This window comes from Pelodiscus sinensis, chromosome 13, assembly GCF_052426305.1.
Source record: "Pelodiscus sinensis isolate ZL-2025 chromosome 13, ASM5242630v1, whole genome shotgun sequence".
In the NCBI taxonomy this organism is placed as follows: domain Eukaryota; kingdom Metazoa; phylum Chordata; order Testudines; family Trionychidae; genus Pelodiscus; species Pelodiscus sinensis.
The window spans coordinates 46580744-46608262 of NC_143064.1; the positions used below are offsets into that span (position 1 = coordinate 46580744).

The window sequence follows — 27519 nt, forward strand, 5'->3', positions numbered from 1 at the left end:
ATGAGCCTCTACGACTTGAGAGAAGGATCCGCCAGCAGCAGTAGTAGGCTCTTTTCTTCTTCAGCGGAGCAGCCACCAGAGGTGAACACTGATTCACTCCCTGCCACCAGACGTTACTCATTCATAACCACACTGCTTACACCGCACAGCCTGACAAAGGGAGAGCAAGTGAGTGAAGCCCAAGTGAAGATCTGGTATCCCATAGCCAGGTGAGTCTGCACTAGCAAAGGTTTCTTGCTGTAGCTATACATCCTAGTGTAAATCTAGCTTAGGCCGGCCAGGAAGTGCTTTTGTTCGTAGGCCCTGGAGCCGGGGAGTCCATGCCCAGACCGAATCTGAGCGGCATTGTGACCCTGTGTGCCAGGTCCCTGTGCCACTCACTCAGATTTGGGGGGGTGAATGTAGGAGCCCATAGACTACAATGCCAGGGAAGGAGACAGGCTGCTCGAGGTGGCAAATCTAGCCCCTCTTTCAGGGGTGCTTTGCTGATAGCAGCTCCCCAAACGAAACGAGCCACCCCGAGTGACGGCTAGTACCCCACCCCCCTCGTCTGTCTGACATCCTGGGACTGACACTGGAACAACACTGCATACAGCCTGTAGGACTGTGCTGGGCCACCACATGCCTGAAGTGTCCGTCTAGCCTCACTCGGCACGGAGGGAAACGCCCTCGTAACAATGAGCAGAAATCAGCACCATGGAGAGTACGAGCGCCACAGACCACTGGGGGATGCCCCCGACACAGTGTGTTCGAATGGCGTATGGCAGTGTTCCCGACGTCTGGGAATAAAACTCTTCCCGGCCTCCCCTTACACCGCTCACTCTGTGTTCCTGTGATGGGGAAGGCGATCCCTGCACTGACAGCCGCAGCCCTACAGAGGCGTGCGGCGGGGAGGCAGCGGGGCGCCCCGGGGAAGCCGGCCGTTTGGCAGCCGGAGTGCAGAGCGGGCGTGCAGCCAAGCAACCCGGGGAAGCCGGGGAGGCAAGGCACACAGCCGAAGGTGGAACTGAGGCTGCAGACACGCCGCCCGCGGCGGGCAATAGGACCCCGAGGGACGCAGGCGGCAGCAGAGCGGCAGGGGAGGACGCACCCGGCGCGCCGGGTCAAAAGGGCGGTGGCAAGGGAAGAGAGGGGAGAGAGAGCCAGGAAGGGACGGGAACTGGCGGCGTTCTCTCCTCCCCCATAGACGGCTCCAGCGGAGCAGCAGCCGGAGGGCTCTGGCCGGAGCACCCGAGCATGCGGACCCGCCCAGGAACGGGAAGACCAGATCCAGCGACTGGGGGACTTTTACCGGGAGCGGGGTGCCACGGACACCCCACCCGAGGACCGGAGTGGGCCGAGCCCGTGTGAGGACATTCCGGCCCCAGCGACTCGTGAGTGCGAGTTGGGAACGAACTCCCAGGAGGACGACAAGCCGATGGTCCGGCGATTTGCCGGAGGTGAAAAGGACTGAGGGTGCGAGAGGCGAGGAGTGACGGTGAACCACCTCGCCACAGTTGCCAAAGGCCTAACCTTCTCAATGGGTGCATCTTCTGCCCTCTCCAGCCCCTCACTGTGAGGAACTCCAGTGTAGACCTTCCGAATGAACGGCCCCCTTCTTTCCTACCTCTGTTGTCACAGCAGTGGGATCGCTTAGGGATCGCTTACCCATCATCGCTGGCATCCGTTGAAATAAAAGGGGAAGCTGACACCTCAGAACTGTTGGTTCAGGCTCTCTGCAAACCCAGGGATGTCTCTCAAATGGGTAACACTCAGGTCACAGTTTCAAGGTGTTTCTTTCCGGCCAGGGCTGACATTGGCTTGAGTTTTTGAATAATTGAGGCCGGGGGTAAGTGAGGTGCTGCTCGGGTAATCTGCCACCGCCCACGATGGGACACGTTCCACACTCGGCGAAAGATGAAGAAGTCGCAGCTGCACGTTACGGCCCAATGCCGGTTTTGGCCGCATCACATGTCCTTTCTGGAGCGAGGAGAGCTGGGTCTGGAAAGGAATATCAATGGCATCCTCTGCGAGTCATCCAACTCCCGAACAACAGGTTTGGGATCCGCCGCTGTGATCAGTTGAGTGTTAGCACCGATTTCCCTAAAGTCAGTGGGATTACGCTGGGTGAGCCTCAGCTGAGAAGTAGGTCTGATAGCATGAGACAGCCACCATTCCATGTACGGCAGTTCATTAATCTGATGTATCTGTGAGGTAAATAGAGCGCAGGTGCTTGGGGGTGGAGGGCTGGGTATCAGCCATTGTGGATTACTAGCCAATTACCCAGTCATAAAACGGGATTTTCAGGTCTCTCCTCCACGTCGGTCTTCTCTCCTGAGCCTCCGGTCTCTCGCTCTCTCTCTCAGCTCTCCTCCGCCTCCTGCCTCTCTCTCTCTCAGCTCTCCTCCGCCTCCTGCCTCTCTCTCTCTCAGCTCTCCTCCGCCTCCTGCCTCTCTCTCTCTCAGCTCTCCTCCGCCTCCTGCCTCTCTCTCTCTCAGCTCTCCTCCGCCCCCTTCCTCTCTCTCTCTCAGCTCTCCTCTGCCTCCTGCCTCTCTCTCTCTCTCGCTCTCCTCCGCCTCCTGCCTCTCTCTCTCTCAGCTCTCCTCCGCCTCCTGCCTCTCTCTCTCTCAGCTCTCCTCCGCCCCCTTCCTCTCTCTCTCTCAGCTCTCCTCTGCCTCCTGCCTCTCTCTCTCTCAGCTCTCCTCTGCCTCCTGCCTCTCTCTCTCTCGCTCTCCTCTGCCTCCTGCCTCTCTCTCTCTCAGCTCTCCTCCGCCTCCTGCCTCTCTCTCTCTCAGCTCTCCTCCGCCTCCTGCCTCTCTCTCTCTCAGCTCTCCTCCGCCTCCTGCCTCTCTCTCTCTCAGCTCTCCTCCGCCCCCTTCCTCTCTCTCTCTCAGCTCTCCTCTGCCTCCTGCCTCTCTCTCTCTCTCGCTCTCCTCCGCCTCCTGCCTCTCTCTCTCTCAGCTCTCCTCCGCCTCCTGCCTCTCTCTCTCTCAGCTCTCCTCCGCCCCCTTCCTCTCTCTCTCTCAGCTCTCCTCTGCCTCCTGCCTCTCTCTCTCTCAGCTCTCCTCTGCCTCCTGCCTCTCTCTCTCTCGCTCTCCTCTGCCTCCTGCCTCTCTCTCTCTCAGCTCTCCTCCGCCTCCTGCCTCTCTCTCTCTCAGCTCTCCTCCGCCTCCTGCCTCTCTCTCTCTCGCTCTCCTCTGCCTCCTGCCTCTCTCTCTCTCAGCTCTCCTCCGCCTCCTGCCTCTCTCTCTCTCAGCTCTCCTCCGCCTCCTGCCTCTCTCTCTCTCGCTCTCCTCTGCCTCCTGCCTCTCTCTCTCTCAGCTCTCCTCCGCCTCCTGCCTCTCACTCGGGGGACCGTGGAGACCAAGCAGCCGTTTTGGCTCCACGCTCCCTGTGCTGCATGGGGAGCATGGAGCCCAAACGGTCGCTTGCACCACTTGCTCCCACGCGGCGGCCCGGCTGAGTGGTGCAAAGTCAGCCGAGCGCCACGGCAGGAGGCGAAGGGGGGCGGGCCGGTGACGTGCGGTGTAACAGCGGCTCCAGGCCCCGCCCCCTAGCAGTGAACAGCACCGCCCCTCCCCCCTTCGCCTCCCGCGGTGGCGCTCGGCTGACTTCTGCGCCGCTCAGCCGGGCCGCCACAGGGGAGCAAGCGGCACAAGCGCGGGGGTGCTGCATGGGGAGCATGGAGCCCAAACGGCCGCTTGCACCGCTTGCTCCCCCGCAGCAGCCTGGCTTAGCGGCACAGAAGTCAGCCGAGCGCCACGGCGGGAGGCAGCAGCGCCGCGCAGAGGGAACAGCCAGCATTTCAGCATTACAGAGACACAGACATTGGGCTGCTATAGATATGATAATGTATCGAGACGGTCACACAACTGATCATAAATACCAGTACAGGGGGACGCTAAGAGTCCAGTAATGGCCACGTTGGCCAATAGAGGCGACTCCGCCCCCTGCCAGCACTGCCAAGCCAGGGCTGGATGCTACGCCAGTGGCTGAGCCGGACCCAGGCCAGCAGCAGAGCCCCCCGGCAACAGTGGGCCCAGCAGCAGGGGCACGAGGTCAGGGTGCCCAAAGCCACAGGGTGACAGAGCACCCCCACTTCCCACCCCTCCGGCAGCCCCCCCCCCCCCCGGCTTCTAGCCGGCTCCCTGCCCTGGGGAGCCCCTCGGTGATTAGCCACAAGCGTGTTTGCATCCTAATCAGCTGATTGGGCCACAGTCCAGTTCTTCTCTTGTAGGGCCAGTGTCGTGATCTCAGCCCATCCCCACCTCTCTCCGGACACCCGATCCCCAGGAACAATTTCCCAGCCTGGGTCCTGCGAGCAGCCATGTTCCTGTGGCAGGTCTCTGCTCTGCTTCCTGGCCAGACCCGGCTCTGTAGGCTCTGCTTGTAACCACCCTCTCCACACCTGACACGGCGGGTGTGTCGGGGTTGACTGGGCCCACCATCCCTCAATCTTCTCCTGGCCAGTCTGGGGTTTGTACGGCCCATCGTGGCTGCTTATGCCAGGACAGCTCGTCTCCCCTTTCAACCAGCCCTGCTGTGGCTGCCCTGGGGTTGTAACTATGTAGCTTTAAAAAAACCCACCAAATAAACCGGACCTCTCGGCAAGCGACTGACACCACGCAGACACCATGCGCCGATCAGCCCTTGGTCACAGAGATTTGAGTTGTGGCCAAGATGTTTATCTCCTGCCATGGCTTTCTGGAAAGGAGTGACTCATGCTTTGGGGTATGTCCACAGCCCACGCTCAGAGAAGCGGGGTAAAATGCAGCCCACTGGGTTCCCAGACGATTTCCCCTAAGCCCCACCTGTGCTGTGCCCTAAGGACGGTAGCCCACTATTCACACTTGGTGAGGAAAAGGATTATTGTAATTCTTATCGCTTCTAGGGCCATTCCCCCCCAATGGCAGTGCACCCCATTCAGGCCCAGCACCCCTTCTTCTGACCGTCACCCCCAAACCAAGCCTAAGCTCCATGCCCCCCCTTCTAGGCACACTCCCTCAGTCTCTGCCCCCCCCAAGTGCTAGCACTGGGGTGCCTGAGGTATCCTGGTGTTGCCTGTTACCAATGGCAGATGCGCCACATTCTGCCTGGTCCTGGGGTAGCCACAGAACCGGCCCAGTCCACCGGGCCCAGTTCCCCTGAAGCGGGCAGCAAAAAGCCCCCTCCAGCAGAAGCGGGGCAGAGAAAGGCTGCATTGGACCGTGACGTTAGTTCTTAGAAACAGGATACCACAGCAGAACCAAAACCAAAGAGAGGGGAAACGGGCGGCTCCTCAGACGGGCCCAGCCCACCCCTCTCACTCGAGGCTGGCTGCACGCTGAACCCCCCTTTGCCCTCCCCCCCTTGTATGCTTCCCTGCACAGCCATCAGCCAGAAAGCAGAATCAAAAAAACCCTGGAGGAGCTGACGTGTCCATTCGGCATTTTACTTCATCCGCGCGTCTCTTTCTGGCTAGGTGGATGAAAGCCCAGATGGATTTGCCAGCCCACGCTGCAGGTAAAACATGCCCCCTGTTCTCTGCATTCTTTGCACCGACGGACGGCGCTGTTCATTCGTCGCTGTGGGGGCTTTTGGTTTCTCTTGCATCACACCTCGTTCTGAGAGACACCTCCAGAGGCAGGAAACAGTCTTGTCATTTCCCCTCTGGCCACATATACACCCCCTTTACCGCTCTCCTCCAGCACCCAGCACCAGACCGCACACACCCGAGCAGCAGGAAGGAAGGTGAGCGCTGGAAAGTTTATTACTTCTTCCCGCCGAGAAACATGGGCAGAATCAAAAAAGTTGGGCTGCTGTGACCGTCCTCCCAGCACACGGCACCCGAATCCCCTGGGCAGTTCGGCTACTGCACAGTGATTGGAGAACAACCCTTAGGGGCTTGTTTCTTTCTGGAGCAGAGATTTGGTTGGACTTTAAACTCGGGTGGAGCTAGGTAGCTCTCGTTAGTTTCTGTAGGGGTTTTGCTTGCAGACTAATACGCAGGGCAGGCTCTGCAGGGTACTTAGTTTTTGTTGCTCTCAATTTTTGCCAGGCACTCGGCTTCATTTTAGTATTTTCACTCTCCCCTTTTGTTTCCCTTATTCCTGCTCTCTGCTTCACACCCTGTTACCCTCTTCCTCTTCTGCCTGGCTTGAGCGCCGCACTTACTACGTGAGTTTCAAAGCACCTTCGAAATACATGTGCTCATCGGTCTGACATTGCACTTGGCTTCCGAGGCCGACTGGCCGTCTTCCATCTGCTTCAGGGTTGCCAACCGTCAGTAAATTTACAGACAGTCCGTAAAAAATTAACCGCAATTGGACATGTCCGTAAAGTCCGTAAAAAAATTGAGGTGTCCGTAAATTCCGTAAAAGTGCAATAACATTTCAAAACAGCAACTATTCTATAGCAATTACATTTCTTCTGTGCTGCTCCAGCTATTTTACTGCGGAGCAGTGGAAATTGCACGTTTTAGTTGTTTAGTTGTCAGTGTTCGGATGTACGATCACAAAATGGAAAACTTCCAGGACCGTGACTAAATGAAAGTGAGTTAAATAGCTTATTGTTGTTCTTGTGGTGTATGAATGACAATGATTACTTTTCACTTTTGGACATTTGTGTCTTCTTACTATAGTATAAAAATTATGTCCGTTAAAAAATGTGTCCATAAATTTTTCCCATTTTGTCCGTAAATGAAATTTCTGCGGGTTGGCAACGCTGATCTGCTTTTTGCGTGCAGATCATTTCCAGCTAAGGCTGCGATCCCCTGTGTGGATCCTCGCACCTGTTGCTTCCCATGGATGTAAACTGGACTCGGTCCTGTTCACACTACTAATACAGCACAGTGCAGGGCCAAAAGCAGAGCTCTGTTCTGCGAGACAGATTATGAATTCCGAAGTGAATTCAGCTGAACACAATGAAGGTCACTTCGGTTCTATACCAGAGCAATCCCACGGGGGGGGGGGGGTGGAGGGGGGAGGGGTCATTACCTACGCTGAATTCGTGCTTTTAGTTAATTCGGGTTAAGTTTCCTGAATCTCCCTGCCTACACAAGACAGCGGGTGCAGGGAAAGATTACTCCTGGGGGTAAAGATTTTAGCTCCAGTCTTTAGAGAGGAATTTCTCTGGCTGAATTATTATCTTCCATGCTATCGAGTGTTTATGAGTTAAGATGTCTTTCCACCCACGGACAGGCCCAACCAGATCTATAAAGAAAGAGGAAGAGCTCTTTGCACTTCTGTGTTTAATCTGTCGTCTCCCCTCTCCCACCGCTGCTTTTATAAATCCCTTACAGGCTCAGTCCTACCTGAATATGGGCGGTGGGCGACCTCATGGCTTGAGGAGGCAAGCCCCCCCCAACCCCGCCCACCAGAGTCCATGCATTCCCCCCCCCCACACTGAGGCCTGATGGCCCCACCCAGCCTCCTCCTCCCCACCAATGCCAGGTGTCCCAGAGGAAGGGAACACAACAGGGAATTCTCACATGATCCCTCCCCATTACTCACCTCCAGACCAACAGAGGCTATCCTGGCTAATAGCCAATGGTGGACCTAACCTCTATGAATCTATCTAGCTCTTTTCTGAACCCTGTTAAAGTCCTAGCTTTCACCACATCCTCTGGCAAGGAGTTCCACAGGTTGACTGTGTGCTGGGTGAAGAAAAAACTTCTGTTTGTTTGTTTGTTTTGAACCTACAGCCTATTAATTTCATTTGGTGACCCCTAGGGTATGTCTACACTTGCACCCTCTTTCGAGAGAGGGATGCAAATGAAGACATTCGAAATTGTAAATGAAGCTAGGATTTAAATATCCCATGCTTCATTTGCATAATCGTGTTATGGTGCTATTTCAAAATAACAGACGCTGTTAAGATGAGGTTATTTCGAGAGAAAACCCTTCTCTCGAAATAACTTGTAAATCTCATTGTTTGAGGAAATAGCGCCATAACGTGATTATGCAAATCCTGGCTTCAATTGCAATTTCGAATGTCTTCATTTGCATCCCTCTCTCGAAGAAGGGTGCAAGTGTAGACATACCCCATGCTGTAGAGGTCTCTTGATCTTAACTGTTACAGTGGTCTAGGTGCCACTTGCATTACTCAGTAACCCCACTAGGTATGTGGGGTACACTTACATTGTGGGAATAAGTAAATAACTTTTCATTAGTCACTTTCTCCACACCAGGCATGATTTTATAGACCTCTATCATATCCCCCCTTAGTCTCCTCTTTTCTAAGGTGAAAAGTCCAAGTCAATTTAATCTCTCTTCACATGGGACCCGTTCCAAACCCCTCGTCATTTTTGTTGCCCTTTTCTGAATCTTTTCCAATGCCAATATATCTTTTGGAGATGAGGCAACCACATCTATATGCAATATTCAAGATGTGGACGTACCACGGTTTTATATAGAGGCAATACGGTATTTTTGGTCTTATTCTCTCTCTCTTTTTAAATGATTCCTAACATTGTTTGTTTTTTTGACTGCTGCTGCACACGGAGTGGATGTTTTCAGAGAACTATCCATAATGACTCCAAGATCTCTCTTGAGCAGTTGTAGCTAAATTAGTCCCCATCGTATTGCACGTATAGTTGGGATGATTACTTCCAACATGCATTACTTTACATTTATCAACATGAAATTCCATTTGCCATTTTGTTGCCCAGTCACTTAGTTTGGTGAGATCTTTTTGAAGCTCTTCACAGACAACTTCAGTCTTAACGATCTTGAGCAGTTTGGTAGCATCTGCAAATTTTGCCACCTCACTGTTAACCCCTTTCCCTAGATCATTTATAAATAAGTTGAATATTGCCGTCTCTTGCCTAGGATACCCGTCGCCCATGAGAGGGTAGGATAAGGCCATGAAATCATTCAGGGTGTTGCTTTGATTGTTAGTATCTGCAGTAGCCACAAAGCTGGAATCAGATTTGGGGAAGCTGTTTCCTGGCACTTGTGGCCTGGATCTTTTGTGTTCCAAAATGAAGAACTGAAAGGCAGAAATGGCACAGCCCAAACTCTTTGCAAGCCCAGCTTCCCCTGCACTTCAAAGAATTTCTGCCGATCAAATCATAACGAGAGCTGACACATCCTGTCAGGCGGCTTTGGGAGGCTGATCCCCCCAGAGTGCCAACCTCCAGGCAGGCTGGGAAGAAGCAGGACACAAAACCCAAATGGGCTGTGAGCTCTAGAATTGCATTTTGCTGGGAATGTAGTCGGAGAAGCATTTCCACGGTTACCCGAGAAGCCTGAGCATATTGGTTACTGTGAATGGTTACATGCAGGCTCCGGCCCTGCCCCCAGGGAGCTGGCTGCCACCCCTCGCTGCTGCCTCTGTATCAGAGGCAGCAGCCCCCTGGTATGGGCTGGCAGGTAGGAGCCGGGACACGCTTTAAAGGACCCGACTCCCAGGAAACTGGCTGCCTCCCCATGCTGCTGCCTGTGTGTGAACTCCTAAAGCACCACAACAGCCTCACCAAAGAGTCACAGACCGTCCCCTATCCGGCCACAAGCCTGCCCGTGTGACTTGTGGCCCCTTCAACAAACACTAGTCTGGTAACTCTGAATAACTTACCCAAAGATAAGATGTTCAGGGGGAGCCGAGTTAGTCTGTACCGGATACACTTAACACAACAAATAGTCGGGTAGCACTTTAAAGACTCACAAAACATGTAAATGGGATCATGAGCTTTCGTGGGCACAGCCCACTTCCGAAGAGTTGCTCAGCTGAAGAAGTGGGCTGCGCCCACGAAAACTCATGATCCCATCAACATGTTTTGTGAATCTTTAAAGTGCTACCAGACCATTTGTTGGTTTTAAGTGTATTCGATAAGAGAGTTAGAGTAGAACTGACAACACTTGCAGACAATTCTGTGATGAACTCAAGACTTATTCAGCAGGATAAAGCAATACGAGCTATTGTCAAGGTTAAAGCCGGTAAACACACATACACACACACACGAGTTACAACCTTGCGTTTCACAAGGCAGCAGAAGCTGACACAACCTGCAAGCATTCCATGTCCATTAGGGCTAATACGGGGTAAGCAACTCAGGGGCCGTTGCTTATGCTTAGTAAAGCTGCCCTCTCCAAATTCCAAGAAGCCCAAGGATAGCAGCTCTTCTCCGACAGGGGTTTGTGTGTCCTTCCCTTAGCATTCCAGTTGTGCTGGGACGGGCTGGTGCGTGGCCCCTCTTCACGGGCCTGGAAGCCATCGCAAAGTCTTTTCACCACTGATGTTCCCCGGTGGTTTGTCAGGTATCCGTCCTGTGTTTATGCAGGAGGGGACAGCGAGCATTGGGGTAAACCGGCATGTCACACTTGCTACTATTTCTCTCCTGCCTGTGCGATTTCACACTTTCAGCAAACCCTTTTATAGTCACAGCACAAACCCAGCTGGGCCCTCGCCAGTGTTCAGTGAGGCCTAGAGGCCCTGACAGGACCACGCACTCAGTCTGCCAACATCACACGTACTAGAGGCAAAAGCCTTTCTCCTGCTTCTGTTTGGTTGCTAGGAGGAGAAAGCCAGCAAGGAAAGTCAACCCTGTGCCCCATGACAAACTGGGGTAGCAGGTTTAAAACAAACAAAAGGAATTTTTTCTTCATGCAGCCCACAGTCAACCTGTGGAACTCCTTGCCAGAGGATATTGTGAAGGCCAAGACTTGAACAGGGTTCAAAAAAGAACTAGATACATTCATGGAGGAAAGGTCCATCAATACTTATTAGCCAGGATGGGCAGGGAGGGTGTCGCTAGCCTCTGTTTGTCAGAAGCTGGGAATGGGTGATGGGGAGGGATCACTTGACGATTCCCTGTTCTGTTCTCTCCCTCTGGGGCACCTGGCATTGGCCACTGTCAGAATACAGGATGCTGAGCTAGACGGATCTTTGGTCGGGCCATTCTTATATAAGCTCCCACTGATCCCAGTGTGAGCAGGGCCAGACTTAAGAGCAGCATTACAGGACCGGGAGGCAGAGTGGCATAGAGGACTGGACTGGGATTCTGAAGCCAGGAGGGTCTCTCCTCTACTTTTTCTATGCCACGACTGGTTCCCAGGCAGCAAGGAGGAGTCAGAGAAAGCATCCAGGCTAGAATCATAGAATCATAGAATAATAGGACTGGAAGGGACCTCAAGAGGTCATCGAGTCCAGCCCCCCGCCCTCAAGGCAGGACCAAGCTCCACCTACACCATCCCTGACAGATGTCTATCTAACCTGTTCTTAAATATCTCCAGAGAGGGAGATTCCACCACCTCCCTTGGCAATTTATTCCAATATTTGACCACCCTGACAGTTAGGAATTTTTTCCTAATGTCCAATCTAAACCTCCCCTGCTGCACTTTAAGCCCATTACTCCTTGTCCTGTCCTCAGAAACCAAGAGGAACAAATTTTCTCCTTCCTCCTTGTGACACCCTTTTAGATATTTGAAGACCGCTATCATGTCCCCCCTTAATCTTCTTTTTTCCAAACTAAACAAGCCCGGTTCATGAAGCCTGGCTTCATAGGTCATGTTCTCTAGACCTTTAATCATTCTTGTCGCTCTTCTCTGTACCCTTTCCAATTTCTCCACATCTTTCTTGAAATGTGGCGCCCAGAACTGGACACAGTACTCCAGCTGAGGCCTAACTAGTGCAGAGTAGAGCGGCAGAATGACTTCACGAGTTTTGCTTACAACACACCTGTTGATACAACCTAGAATCATAATGTGGAGGAGAAAGACATGCAGGGCTGGGGGAGGGGCAGGACAGGATGGAAGACAGATGGAAGGTAGGGACAAGAGGTGCTGAGAATGGCAGGCGCTGGAGACAGGAGGAAAGGCGCAGAGAGCTGGGGGCACAGCGAGACGCAGAAGGAATGCAGCAGGTGACGAACTGGCTGAGGGGGAGGCTTGGGAGTAGAAGGCAACACATAGGTGAGGGCGCGAGTATAGAAGATTTGTCACCACTAAAACATTCCCCTCCAGAGCCTGGAACCCATGTTACCTCAATCGCCACATTCCTCTGCTGTCCACAGCTATAGCTGTGAGACCCACTGGCAAAATCCATGGCTCATCACCCGGCAGCAGCAGGTGTATATAGAAGATAACAACCTCTTACTGCTGCCAGTTACTCCGTTACCTTGCATGGTAAAGTACCGTGCGGTGGATCTAAAGACGCCTGCCCAGCTGATGAATCACATGGGCAGTCAATGGGAAAAAAAGAAGGTTTTGCTTTTTCCCCTTTTATGTTGTTTAAAATGTCAGTAATTCCATCCCACAACTACCAAGGAGAACACTCAGGCTGCAATGTCACGTAGCTGGAAGTTAGGACACGCCAGAGCTGAGGTTTTGCCCAGGCACCCTGGATTCACACGATCCCCCCTCTCCACCTGGTGCAAATGCACTCTGCTACAGTTGTTAATGACAGGAGCACATGGCAGATTAAGTGACTTGCCCAAGTCCACACAGGGAAGCAGTGGCAGAAACAGCCTTTTAATTTAAACCGCTCAGTTGGCACCCAAGAGATTGCCCTTCTATTTGATAGATGCAAAGATAGATTTGTACCAGCAAATTGTTTACTAAAGCCGCCCTCTTCACTCTTTTATCTCAATCTCTAGGTCTCCCACTTCTTTCCCACAAGAATATTCTCCGGGGAACTCCACCCAAAATGCTGTTTGCTCTTCTGCTCTGTTTCACTTGCTTTCGACCCGGTAAGTGACGTGATGCTAGTGGCTGATGTTAAAGCAGTGTTGGTGACAAGAGCCTGTGCTTTTTTTTACGTAGTACCAGCACCTCCAGTCAGAGCTTACCTGGAAAGAACAGAATGTACCAGCACCTCTGTACACAAATATCCAACAGTCGGCTGGACCGTGTGTCTTAAAAGGGCTGCGTCTCTTAAAAGGGCAATGCCGGTCCCACCCCAGCTTTTGTTTGTTTGGTTTTGCTTTTGATCAACAACTTTTCCCCTGGAGTACTGGCACTTTTTTTTTTTTTTAACAAAAAAAAAAACACTGACAAGAGCCATCCAGCAAGAATCCCTTTATCAAACAGGCTCAGTTTAGTTTAGTGAGGCTGCTTCCCCTGTGCCCACAGCTCTAGGCAGCTGCGGGCATCAAAAACTGCCCATCGAGCCTTCTCCGTGAGCTTGCTGACGTGCCCATGCCCAGCAGTAATGTCTGGCTTGGTAAGGCTGGATCTACCGTGAGCTGGCATCACACCAATCCCCACATCAACTGCTTTAAAGACATTTTTTAAGGTTAAAAAGAAAAAAATCAGTGGTTTCCCAAGGAAACTCACCGCCCGCTGATGGAGGAGATACCAAGAGACATACCCCCCTACCCACCAGAAATCACTCAGCCGCTCTCAGCCTGTCAGACCACACGGGGCTGGAGTGTAACCTTCCTTGCCGCCCTGTGGTAAGACAGCAATGCCAAGTTAGGAAAAGCCCTGCCCGGGATGCTGTGTGACTCAGAGTCCCCCCGCGAGACACAGTTCTCCCCATGCTTCCTCCTGGCTTCTGGGGACGGGTTCTTCCTCCTGCAGGGCCTTGTTGTTAAAGTTACAATTTAGCTGATAATTAGCATCAATGTTTCTGCTCTTAACCTCAAGAGTCATGTCCAGCACACCCTGCCTGCACCCTCTCTCACACTAGGGAATAAGGATTCTTGAATCATAGAACACTAGGGCTGGAAGGAACCTCGAAAGGTCAAATCCAGTCCCCTGCCCTCCCAGCAGGACCAAGCATCGTCTAGATCAGGGGTTCCCAACCTTTTCAGTCCCCGTATCCCCTTGGCTTTTAGTAAACCTTCCCGTATCCCCTATTCAATATGAAAGGAAATAAATTCTAGACTTTAGAATCCACAACTTTTTTCACTAACACTACTACTTTGGGAATATTTTAATTAGGATAATCTAGTTATTTACCAAATATTCCCCATACTCCCTTGACAAGCTTCTCGTACTCCCTTGGGGTACACGTACCCCAGGTTGGGAACCCCTGATCTAGATCATCCCTGACAGGTGTCTGTCCAATCTGTTCTTAAGTATCCCCAGGGATGGAGATTCCACAACCTCTGTAGGCAACTTATTCCAGTGTTTAACCACCCTGACAGGCAGGAAGTTTTTCCTAATGTGCAACCTAACCCGCCCACGCTGCAATTTAAGCCCATTGCTTCTTGACCTGTCCTCAGAGAACAATTTTTCTCCCTCCTCCTTGTGACACCCTTTTAGATACTTGAAAACCGCTCTCATGTCCCCTCTCCGTCTTCTCCTTTCCAAACTAAACAAGCCCAATTCTTTCAGTCTTCCCTCATAGTTCATGTTCTCTCGACCTTTCATCATTCTTGTTGCTCTTCCCAGGACCTTCCCCAATTTCCCCACATCATTCTTGAAATGTGGTGCCCAGAACTGGACACAATATTCCAGTTGAGGTCTAATCAGCGCAGAGTAGAGCGGAAGAATGACTTCTCATGTCTTGCTCACCGCGCTCCTGTTAAGGCAGCTCAGAATCATGTCTGCTTTTTTTGCAACAACGTCACACTGTTGACTCATATTTAGCTTGTGGTCCTCTATGATCCCTAGATCCCTTTCTGCAGGACTCCTTCCTAGACAGTCACTTCCCATTCTGTGTGTGTGAAACCGATTGTCCCTTCCTACGTGAAGCACGTTGCATTTGTCAGTTAAACTTCATCCTATTTACCTCAGACCATTTCTCTAGTTTCATTTTGAACTATGACCCCACCCTCCAAAGCAGTTGCAACCCCTCCCACTTTGGTATCATCTGCAAACTTAATAAGCGAACTCGCAATGCCAATATCTAAATCGTTGATGAAGAATTCACAGAATAAAGAATTTTAGTGAATTTAGTCCCTGTGAACTAGAGGGACAGCCAGGAGCAGAAGCTCTCAGAAAGGGTGGGCCATGGAGAGCCCAGAGGGCCAGTGGCAGCCCAAAGCCCACGGGGCCAGCAGAGCCAGGAGCCCATAGGGCTGGTGGCAGTCGTGAGCCTGTGAGGCCCGTTTATCCATGTCACCGACGGAGCAGCGCCCAGCTATCATTGGCACGTTTGGTGCAGTCTCAGAGGCCTTAGGAACATCATGGGCCTGACGCGCCCTTCGTCTCCCATCCCTTGGCATATTGCTCTAGCCCCAGCACTTGGAAACTCCGCTCCTTGGTGCCCTAGGTTACCAGGTGTGACTACTGCTCGCCCTCCATTTGCCTGTTGCAGAGGCTGGCACTTCCTGTCAGTTCTGAGAAACCCAGGCCGCAAACCGGCCATGGCTCTGGGCAGGCCGAGGGGGGAAGGCGAGAGGTGTTGAAGCCAGAGGAGGAAACAGAGGTGTCAAACCACAGGTCCCTGAAAACGAGGGGGGGGGGGTGATGTGCTTCTCAAAATGGCTGCCACAGGAACCAAGCTAGAGACCGTAGCGCCTGTGGGCATACCCCATACAGGCCACGAGCCACAATGGCTGGACTGTGTCTAATTTTGTGACAGCTGAAAACCTGTTGGGCCTCTCCTTTCACTGCCCCTCCTCTATCAGCAGCAGCAGACTCCCTGGGGTGGGGAGTCCCAGCACTGCCACCCGTGGTACCACAACACCCTGTGGGTCTCAAAACCAAACTACTACCAGGGGCAAATGCTGGGGTCTACAGCAACACCGAGTGTCTCCATTGCATTTACATTCAGGGTAATTAGGTGGAGTTATGGCAGCCAATTACCTCGAGTTACAGCCCGATTAAAAGCGCCAGTGTAGACCGGGCTACACACACGCTGAAAACGGAGCGCACTCGCCTCCTTCCGAAGGAGGCCAGGCAAGGGGGCCCTTCCTTGCCAATGCGCCCCTGAGCGCCTCCTTCCAGCACTGCTTCCAACCTCCCTGAGCAAAATGGGAGTTAGACTCCAGTCACCTGTCCAGCACCACTAATGCTCTTCTGATTGACTTCTCCTCAGAGATCGCGCTGGCGGAAAAGACTGAGGAAATCCCTCAGAGATTCAACTCCACACTGCTGCTGCCAGGGACCAATCACAGTATTTCTTTGGTCTTTAATGTGGAGTGGTGCGCACGGCTAAATGGGAGAGAAAACAACACTGTCTCCATCGTAACATACTCGCCCGGCTCCAACAGCAAACACATTGATCAAAGATACAAACAGAGAGTTGACTTTTCTCTTACAAACTTCTCCTTGAGGATTCATCATGTGACTTTGAGCGACGAAGGAGTCTATACTCTCACCATTCAGCTTAACAACTCAGAGAAGCCGCCACAGATGAGCACAAGAGTCACCGTGATCAGTAAGCGGCCTTTTGTACAATCCAACTTGCACACTTCTGAGTAGTCAGTGACAAAATGCAGTGCACCCCCCTGCTCTCGTCTGGTTAGAAAAGGCTAGACAGACATTCATGGAGGTTAAGTCATTGATGGCTATTAGCCAGGATAGGCAGGGAGGGTGTCCCTGGCCTCTGATTGTCAGGGGCTGGGAATGGGTGACAAGGGAGGGATCATTTGATGATTCCCTGTTCTGTTTACTCCCTCTGGGGCACCTGGCGCTGGCCACTGTAAGCAGACAGGACACTGGGCTGATGGATCTTTGGTCTGGCCGTTCTGATGTTCTTAAGGCTGAAATGAACAAGGGGGCTGGGCTATTCAAGAGAACGTACAGAGAGCTGATAAAAGAGTTCTCTTGAAAGCCAGTTTCTTGAACATGAAAACTAATGTCAAGATAAAGGCTGGGTCTTAAGCGATCTCCATTCGACTCCTGCCTCACCGGCCGGTAAAATAGATTTAATATATTTGCTCTTTCCTGCCCTTTGCTTATTCATAGAATCATAGAATCATAGAATAATAGGACTGGAAGGGACCTCAAGAGGTCATCGAGTCCAGCCCCCCGCCCTCAAGGCAGGACCAAGCTCCACCTACACCATCCCTGACAGATGTCTATCTAACCTGTTCTTAAATATCTCCAGAGAGGGAGATTCCACCACCTCCCTTGGCAATTTATTCCAATATTTGACCACCCTGACAGTTAGGAATTTTTTCCTAATGTCCAATCTAAACCTCCCCTGCTGCACTTTAATCCCATTACTCCTTGTCCTGTCCTCAGAAACCAAGAGGAACAAATTTTCTCCTTCTTCCTTGTGACACCCTTTTAGATATTTGAAAACCGCTATCATGTCCCCCCTTAATCTTCTTTTTTCCAAACTAAACAAGCCCAGTTCATGAAGCCTGGCTTCATAGGTCATGTTCTCTAGACCTTTAATCATTCTTGTCGCTCTTCTCTGTACCCTTTCCAATTTCTCCACATCTTTCTTGAAATGTGGCGCCCAGAACTGGACACAGTACTCCAACTGAGGCCTAACTAGTGCAGAGTAGAGCGGCAGAATGACTTCACGAGTTTTGCTTACAACACACCTGTTGATACAACCTAGAATCATATTTGCTTTTTTTGCAACAGCATCACACTGTTGACTCATATTCAACTTGTGGTCCACTATGACCCCTAGATCCCTTTCCGCCATGCTCCTTCCTAGACAGTCGCTTCCCATCTTGTATGTATGGAACTGATTGTTCCTTCCTAAGTGGAGCACTTTGCATTTCTCTTTATTAAACCTCATCCTGTTTACCTCTGACCATTTCTCTAACTTGCTAAGGTCATTTTGAATTATGTCCCTATCCTCCAAAGAAGTCGCAACCCCACCCAGTTTGGTATCATCTGCAAACTTAATAAACGTACTCTCTATCCCAATATCTACATCATTGATGAAGATATTGAACAGTACGGGTCCCAAAACAGACCCTTGAGGAACTCCACCTGTTATCCCTTTCCAGCAGGATTTAGAACCGTTAACAACAACTCTCTGACTACGGTTATCCAGCCAATTATGCACCCACCTTATCGTGGCCCTATCTAAGTTATATTTGCCTAGTTTATCAATAAGAATATCATGCGAGACCGTATCAAATGCCTTACTAAAGTCTAGGTATATGACATCCACCGCTTCTCCCTTATCCACAAGGCTCGTTATCTTATCAAAGAAAGCTATCAGATTAGTTTGGCATGACTTGTTCTTCACAAACCCATGCTGGCTATTCCCTATCACTTTATTACCTTCCAAGTGTTTGCATAGGATTTCCTTAATTACCTGCTCCATTATCTTCCCTGGGACAGACGTTAAACTGACCGGTCTATAGTTTCCTGGGTTGTTCTTATTCCCCTTTTTATAGATGGGCACAATATTTGCCCTTTTCCAGTCTTCTGGAATCTCTCCTGTCTGCCATGATTTTTCAAAGATCATAGCTAAAGGCTCAGATACCTCCTCTATCAGCTCCTTGAGTATCCTGGGATGCATTTCATCGGGACCTGGTGACTTGCTGACATCTAACTTTCCTAAGTGACTTTTAACTTGTTCTTTGTGTATCCTATCTTCTAAACTTACCCTCTCTCTGCTTGTATTCACTACGTTAGGCACACTTCCAGACTTCTCGGTGAAGACCGAAACAAAGAAGTCATTGAGCATCTCCGCCATTTCCAAGTTTCCTGTTACTGCTTCTCCCTCCTCACTAAGCAGTGGGCCTACCCTGTCCTTGGTCTTCCTCTTGCTTTTAATGTATTTTTAATGTATTTATTGATTCTCTTTGGACTGTAATTCATCTTTACAGTCCAAATATGAATCAAAGGAGCATCTTTACTATGTGTTTGCCTAATGACCAGCCACATCTGGTACACACCAGCTGGGAAAGCCTGCTCGAAGGAGATTGATCAGCGCTGCTTCTGGATAAAAAGTCCAACATAGAATAATAGAATCCTAGAGCTGGAAGAGACCTCAGGAGTCGTCAAGTCCAGCCCCCTGCCCAAAGCAGGACCAACCCCAACTCAATCATCCCAGCCAGGGCTTTGTCACGCCAAGACTTAAACACCTCCAGGGATGGAGATTCCACCTCCTCCCTAGGGAATCCATCTCAGTGCTTCCCCATCCTCCTAGGGAAATAGTTTGTCCTACTATCCAGCCTTCTCCACTGCAACGTGAGCCCATTGCTCCTCGTTCTGCCATCTGCCACCACTGAGAACAGCCTCTCTCCATCCTATTCGGGAAGTTGCAGGCTGCTCTCAAATCCCCCCTCACTCTTCTCTTCTGCAGACTAAATAAACCCAAATCCCTCAGTCTCTCCTCGTAGGTTACGTGCTCCAGCCCCCAATCATTTTGGTTTCCCTCTGCTGGACCCTCTCCAATGCGCCCACATCCTTTCTATAGTGGGGAGCCCAGAACTGAATGCAATCCTCCAGATGTGGCCTCCCCAGTGCCAAACATGTGTTGGAGGATTGGGATTAGTGCCGTGTGGACACAGCAAACCCCATCCACACGTTTGCGTCAATTGTTAATTGAATTTGCTCTGGCTCCCTTCATGCCCCTTTCTGGGTTCTCCTTCTGGCAACATTCTACCAAATGAGTTTCTTAAAAGAAACAGCCTTAGATCGCAAGTGCATTAGAAACCCCAGAAGCAGACAGACAAGAACGTTCAGCGATTTTCAGGTGCAGAATGCTCGCAGTGAGCTGCCTATAAAAGAGCTACAGCCCAAGAGTTATCCCTGAAACATACAGAAATTCAGTACCGAGGTCGCCCAACCCCCTCAGCCCTGCTCCATAGCAACACCATGAGCCAATCAGAAACCTATCCAAAAGTACCCAGCCCTGGCCAATGTGGTCAGAACATCAGTGGCCACAAAAAAACGAGAATGCCTCCATTTGAATCATCGCGTGGGCGGGTCACTCTCCAGCTTCTGTCACAGGCAAACCCAGTGCCTGTCAAATCACGGCTCAGTTTCTTGGCCAGCAAATGGCCAAATGAAAGCAATGACACACCACTTCTCATCAAAGCGCCCAGAGCACACAGCACTGCTGTGCCCAGGCTCCCGGAAGAAGGTCCAAACGCAGGCAAGTGAAACAAACCGAAGCAGGCCCTTTGCTCACCCTTTGCCTTTGGGTTTCAGGGATCCCTCTCCTAGGAGTCTCTGGTGATCCTGCCCTTCGCAGCTTCCCACTTCCAGACAGCTCTGCTCCCTTCCTGGGTCTCCTGCTCCAGAGACTCATCACAGGGGATAGCCCCACTGCCACGTGGCTTCTTTTCCCCAGGCAATGCCTGTCCTAAGCACTCCTTCCTGTCCCGTGATGTGGCAGGCTTCCATAGCCCCAGGTATCGCCCTGTTCCCTTTTAGCTAGCCACAGTTGTCCCCATCTGGGGCGCTGAGACTGCTCTACTCAAAGGGACCAGCTACCCTGTCATGTGCCCATTTTTGGCACTTTACCTGCAAAGAAGGGACTGTAGAGAAGGCCGGTGTCTCTTTCTGGCAGGGTTAAGATCACTTGGGTTCCTTAACTGGGGATTTCCAGGTAGTCAAAGGGTTGCATTTCTTGGCAAGTTAAACTTAATGGATAATAGACACTCACACCATTGCTGTGTACCACCGACCAGAGCCGGGTGGAAAACCTTGTCCCCATCTTGTGAATATTTTCAAAAATTCTCCTTTTCCCCATCTCGAATTGGGATGAAAAGTATATATATATATATACACACACACACACACACACACACACACACACACACACAGAGGACTCGACAATTTAGGTAATCTACTCGCCCCACACACACACACACACACACACACACACACACACACACAGAGAACTCGACAATTTAGGTAATCTACTCGCCAGAGGCAAGTAGATTATAGCCCGGCACGGAGCTGCAGAGCGGTCTGCGCGCGCGCAGGGTGCTGAACTGCGCGACTGGCGAGCAGGGCTTGCCGCAGCTTGGTGAGCCCTGTATATGTGTATATGAACCCAAAGGATTTTTATCACCATTTTGGGCCAGTTCCAATGTTTTGTTTTGCATTTGACTTCAAACTCCACCACCACCACTTTCCAATCTAATTGTCTTCTATTTCTAAATAAAAAGTAAATAAAAATGGAACATTCTTGCTTTGAAAACATCACCAAAAGCATTTATGAACCATTTTTAATGACACATTTTCGGAACAGCTCTCCGGTAGCGACTAGAATGCAGATTTGCAAAGTAAAGCAGTGATAATGTGCATAATGTTACCCACAATCCTTTGCATTCCCCCCTTCCTCTGTGTTTGGAGGTCGCCATAACTTGACAGCCCCTCTTGTGGTTTTTCAGTACCTGTGTCGAGCGTGTTCATCACCAGCAGTTTACCTGCTCCGTATCCAGGGAACAACATCACTTTGAGTTGCTCAGTGGGAACAGGAAACGCCCTGTCGTACTCCTGGGAGAAATGCAACCAGAGTTTGCCAACTGGAGACCGCACCATCCTGTCTAAGAACAACACGTCGCTCACTCTCCTTAACCTCCAGCAATCTGACGTTGGGAAGTACACATGTGTGGTGAACAATGCACTCAGCTACGGGCATAAAGATTTCTTCCTGCAGCTCTGTGCCGGTAAGGGGGGGGAAGTCCTTATTAACTGTTGTCATAACCCGAGCCTATGCCACGGCATGTAGACAGAAAGCAGCACACAAAGCCCTACTCTGTCACATCTTGAAGCCTCGCTGTGTTTCTGAGCTCAATGCGGGCACTGACTTTCTTTTTCCCAGGGGGTGCCCCACCGCCACTGGGCCCCAAATCCCCCCACATGCTGCCCTTCCCGACAAGGCCCTGCCTTGGCTCTGCATCTTACACACTTGAGCATTCACACTGCATTGTAACCCCGGGTATATAATTGCTGGACCTGGGTCTCTAAGGCACAACACAGCCCTCCTGACTCAGGTCTGCTGCTTGGATGGCATCCACCCCGCCAAATGACAGGGCATGGGGATGGGGGCTCTGATGCACCCCGCTTAGCAGGGTTGTAGGACCCGAGCCCTGAGTGCTTGCTGAGCAGGGCCACACTCATTTGTATGTAGAAAGTGCAGCTCGCGCTCAAACCGGAGTCAAACCAGGGTTCAGGAGGCAGTGTAGACAAACCCTTTGGGGTCCTGATGAGGGAAAATAGGGGGAGGGTGCTGCAAAGGGAACTTGGGCTATGAGGGACCATTCGTGAAGTAGCAGCCCTGTTATAGTCTCTCCCTCACACCCACACCACAGGGGTAAATGCAACCACAATGCTCAAGCCTGCAGATGTTTCTGGGTAGCATTTTGGATCGTTTGCCCTGAACAGGTTTTGTTTCTGTTCTGTGTTTCCATTCACCCTACCCAGGTGCCTCACCCTGGCTGAGCTATGGCCTCTACAGGTACCCCTGCTATCTGGGCTGTGCTATTCTCCTCTTCTATGTTGTCCGATGGCTGAGAAGGACCAGGAAATGCAGCCCCAAGGGCCAGTCAGGTACCAGTACCTCCGCCTTCCCTCTCTGCTGCACGCTTCCCTCCTAGGGTCACCAGGTGTCCGGTATTGACCCGGATTGTTCGGTATTTTCACCTCCTGCCCGGTAAAAAAATGCAGAAAATACCAGACACCTAAAATGTCCAGTATTTTCTGGTTTTTTCCCTGACAGGAGGTGAAGATACCAAACTACCTGGCAACCCTACGACACATTCAGCAACTGGCCCAGACTCCGGAGCCCCTGCTTACCTGGTTCTGCAGGGAAGCTTCCTTCTGGCTTGACCAAGAAAAGAAGATGGCCGCCGGGAAGGGGAAGCAGTGCCTTCCCTGGGTCTTAGTGCTCAACCTCTCCTCTTCCTACCCCTAATCTGACTCTGAATGCACTGAAAGGGGCCATGGTGTTCATTTATTTATTTATTTGTTTGTTTAACTCTTGGGGTCCCTTTTTGTGTTTTGCTCAACAATCTTGGTCTCCCCCCCAACAGAATTTTTTCCCCGGTGGCATTTTTTTCGGGTGGAGGGAGTGTTCAGAATTTTTGTTGAAACCATCTGGCAACCCTATTCCCTCCCCTGGGCCTGCCTCCTGCCTTTGCAGCCATACAAGGAAAGTCTCACTCGGTGTTCCTCAGAGGGGGAGCCATGTGAGTCTGTAATTTAAAAAAAAAAAAAAAAAAAAAAAAAAAAGAGTGGCCTTGTAGCACCTTGGAGACTAACAAAAATACATATCTAGTATCATCAGCTTTTGTGCACACAGTCCACTTCCTAGATGAGCAGAGTGGAGAAAAAAGAGGCCCATGTTGAGTATACAGGCAGTCCCCGGGTTACGTACAAGATAGGGACTGTAGGTTTGTTTTTAAGTTGAATCTGTATGTAAGTCGGAACTGGCGTCCAGATTCAGCCGCTGCTGAAACTGATCAGTTTCAACAGCGGCTGAATCTGGAGGCCAGTTCTGACTTGCATACAGATTCAACTTAAGAACCCCAGGCATCCCCAAGTCAGCTGCTGCTGAAACTGATCAGCGGCTGATTCCAGGAAGCCCCGGGGCAGGGGCTTCCTGTAGTCAGCCACTGGTCAGTTTCAGCAGCGGCTGACTTGGGGACGCCTGGGGCAGAGCAGCTGGGGTGCTGCTGGGTTGGTCCAGTAGCGCCGCCGCTCCTCGGCACTACTGGACCAACCCAGAAGCACCCCAGCTGCTCTGCCCCAGGTGTCCTGATTCAGCTGCTGCTGAAACTGATCAGCAGCGGCTGAATCAGGACTCCTGGGGCAGAGCAGCTGGGGTGCTGCCGGGTTGGTCCAGTAGCGCCAAGGAACGGTGCTGCGGGACCAACCGGCAGCGCCCCACCTGCTCTACCACAGGCCTGGGGCTTTGCTCCACATCTCCCTGGTCTGCTGGGGGGGGGGGCCCACTAGCTGCGCCCCCCCTCCCCAGCAGACCAGGGACACGGGGAGCAAAGCCTCAGAGGTGCGGGACCCCGCCGCCTCCCGGCTTTGCTCCAGGTGTCCCTGGTCTGCTGGAGACGGTCCCCAGCAGACCAGAGGCACCAGGAGCAAAGCGGCAGCGGCGGCGGGGTGCCACGGGACTCCACCACCGCTGCCGCTTTGCTCCCGGTGCCTCTGGTCTGCTGGGGACTGTCTCCAGCAGACCAGGGACACTGGGAGCAAAGCCGTAGCGGCGGCGGAGTCCCACGCCTCTGAGGCTTTGCCAGAGCAAAGCCTCAGAGGCGTGGGACCCCTCCACCTCCCCGGCTTTGCTCCAGGTGTCCCTGGTCTGCTGGAGACGGTCCCCAGCAGACCAGGGGCACCCGGAGCAGCTTTTCTCACCCCGGAGGTCAAGGTGGCGGGACCGCTGCGCTCTGGGCAGTCCTGCTGCCTGCGAGCTCCAGGGCGAGAAAGTCCCGTTCGTAAGTGCGGATCCGACTTTCGTCGGATCCGCGTAACTCGGGGACTGCCTGTAATGGCCCGTGAACTGCATGGGGCATTTTATTCAACACCCAACTGACATTAAAAGCTAAGTACGGGACACGTCCAGCCCATTCATTTAGCCCCATCAGCAGGTACTTTTGCCCCCTTCTCCCTTCTTTTTCTGTTATATATGGGAGGCTCCTCCCCTTTTTCCTCCACGGTGCCCATCTGAGGAAGTGAGTTGTACACACAAAAGCTCATGATACTATCTCTCTCTCTTTGTTAGAGTCTAAGGTGCTACAGGGAGCAGCGCTCTCAGAAACGCCACCCGGGCCTGCCCACGTTACCCTCCTGAGCAAAGCGGGGCATTCCGAATCGAAATCGCTGCGTGTTTCAGACGCAGAACCAGCCACGCTTCTAAGGGGAGCAGGGTTTTCTTGGGGCCTCTGGAGACATGGTGGATTTCCAACCCCCCCAACTTGCTGCAGTTTGCCCCTCCTTACTCCCCACAATGCTGCGGGCTCCCCCTTCATATTACTGGAGATGTCGGGGAGGGGCAGAGCAGTTCTCACACAGTAATACACTTGTATGCTCTGCTGCATCCCAGCATATTCCTTCCCCCCCCGGTCCTGCTCCGGCGCCCTCTGGCACAAACAAGAACCAGATGGCTGGGTTCACGCTGGTATTTGTAAGCCCCCTTTCCTCAGGTTTTGCCCATCTCTGGTTATCAAATGAGACCGCAGCACGTTATTCATAATCTGTCCCTGGAGCTCTCTGGCCACACCCTGCACGGAAGCCGCTGGATCCAGGCAGGGTCATGTTTCGCTTTCTTCTTTTTAAACAGATGTCATTTACGAGAACGCGACTTTTGAAACAGACCCAAAACCAACTGTGCAACCGTGCCCCCCACCTACATCAGACACTTCAAGAAGTAATCGGCAAAGGAAGGCGACAGACTGATTTTGTTCAGAGGGGCTTTGTGTAATCAGCTGTACAAAGCCCCCAGCCTGTCCTGCTCGCATGCACGTCCCAGGGATGAGGGGGAGAGGCAGCTCCAGGAGGAAGGATATTCGCTGCACGCGCCTATCTACCTCTCGGCGGTACTTACGGATGCTTCCAAAGCAGCTGAGAAGACCCCAGTCTTGAAGTATTTACTGAGCCTCCCGACGCCCATTTGTGTCCCCATTTTACAGAGGAGGAAATGAGAGGGTAGTGACTTGCCTAAGGTCAGACATAAGGAATCAGGTAGTGAAATGGCAGTGGGGATTTCACTGTGATGTGCTCTCTGCTCAGGCAGCTGTTAGTGTTCGTACAGGCCGAACCTCTCTAGTCTGGCACCCTGGGGACCAGGCCAGTACCAAACCAGAGAATTTGCCAGACTACGGGAGGTCACTATTGTCTAGCAGCATCACTAACACTGCCACTGCTTAATGGGCTCTTAGAGGACAGTTGGGGTCAATTAGAGCTAACTAACAGCACACAGCACTGAGCCAGGACGGGGGGCTGTAAACAAACTTTATGGGACCGTGAGAAACTTGGCCACACCCCTGATAAGTGGACACCCAGTTAACTAACATCATGCCGGACCACGGATGTCGCCTGACCAGAGAGTGCCAGACTAGAGAGGTTCCACCCGTACACATACCTTCACGAGTGCCCTTTCCACGGCTGTGCCATCAGCTGGGGAAAGTCGCAGCAGCCTGTTAGCAAAAAAGCAAAGAGCATTATGCGCCCTCCCTTAAAGGGGAGGGCTACTGAACGGCCCATTGTTCACGTTATCCTTAACGTGAGCCTGAGACAGGTGGGAGGTGGAGTCCGATCTAAGGAATGGTTCGGCAGGGCGTGCGCCTCTGATAAATAGACAGCAGGGTTCTCAGACTGTGCGTGGCTAGACAAGGTTGTGCCGCGGGTCCTGCCAAATCAGCTCTCCCAGGGACTGCCTCTGAGACACAGGACCCAAATCTTTCTGTTTGGGGCCTTGGCTGGAGGGGCTGCTGGGCTGTGACATCTTCCCCGTGTACTTTCAAACGTCATTGGAAACTACCACCCACGGTCTGCGGATTAGATGCAGCAGGGCAGAGCGCAGAGAGACTAGTCACATTCGGGGCCGGGTGTCTCACCTCCCACACGCTGCTGTCTGAGAAATGTGTTGGCTGGATGGGTCTGGAGATGAAAGTTCTCGCTGCCTGGCAGGTGCAGGGCAAGCAGCAATGACCAGAGCGCACCGGCTGCCTTGTTATCCCCTCTGCGAGAGAAAGCTGATGAGGTTCAACAAGGACAAGTGTAGAGTCCTGCCCTTGGGACCGAAGAATCCCAAGTATTGTTACGGGCTGGGGACCGACTGGCTAAGTAGCAGTTCTGCAGAAAAGGACCTGGGGGTTACAGTGGATGAGAAGCTGGATATGAGTCAACAGGGGGCACTTGTAGCCAAGAAGGCTAATGGCATATTAGGGTGCATTAGGAGAAGCATTGCCAGCAGATCTAGAGATGTCATTATTCCCCTTTATTCGGCTCTGGTGAGGCACATCTGGAGTACGTGTCCAGTTCTGGGCCCCCCAGCTTAGAAAGGATGTGGATGCATTGGAGAGGGTCCGGCGGAGGGCAACCAAAATGATTAGGGATCTGAAGCACATGACCTAGGAGGAGAGGCTGAGGGATTTGGGTCTGTTTAGGCTGCAGAAGAGAAGAGCGAGGGGGGATTTGAGAGCAGCCTGCAACTTCCTGAAAGGGGGTTCCAAAGAGGCTGGAGCGAGGCTGTTCACAGTGGTGACTGATGGCAGAACAAGGAGCAATGGGCTCCAGTTACAGTGGGAGAGGTCTAGGTTGGATATTAGGACAAATTATTTCCCTAGGCGGGTGGGGAAGCACTGGGATGGGTTACCTAGGAAAATAGTGGAATCTCCATCCCTAGAGGTTTTTAAGTCCCGGCTTGACAAAGCCCTGGCTGGGTTGATTGAGTTGGGTTGGTCCTGCCTTGGGCAGGGGGCTGGACTCGTTGATTCCTGAGTTCTCTTCCAGCTCTAGGATTCTAAGATTCTATTCCATAATCCTTCCTAGATGTCGGATCCCCGTGGGCAAGTCGGCTCTCGGCCTTTCTGCTGCTACCCCTGCATGGCACCCTGTAGTGCTGTGAGGGGGTGGGCTCGGGGGTGAGGTCAGAGAGAGAGCCCTGGGGAAAGGGCCCTGGCTGGCAAATGCATGGGAAGAGAAATGAATGGTTGTATTACAAGAGCCCCTGGAGGCCAGAGGAGACCAGACCCCACTGTGCTCCCTGCTGGGCGTACACCTAGGAAGACAGTCGCAGCCCCAAAGAGCTGTCAGTGCCGGAAGCCCGAAACCTAAACCAAGC

General features: G+C 52.0%; 1 protein-coding gene across 1 annotated transcript; it reads left to right on the forward strand.

The window, feature by feature from the left end:
• LOC149523670 (uncharacterized) lies at positions 1–27268 on the forward strand. The gene is given in 7 exon segments (XM_089781722.1): positions 1–81; positions 1187–1439; positions 15883–16224; positions 21110–21388; positions 22146–22271; positions 25015–25044; positions 25047–27268. Coding segments are annotated over 7 exon segments (1170 nt in total). The 3' UTR covers positions 25106–27268.
• Positions 27269–27519: the final 251 nt, after the last annotated feature.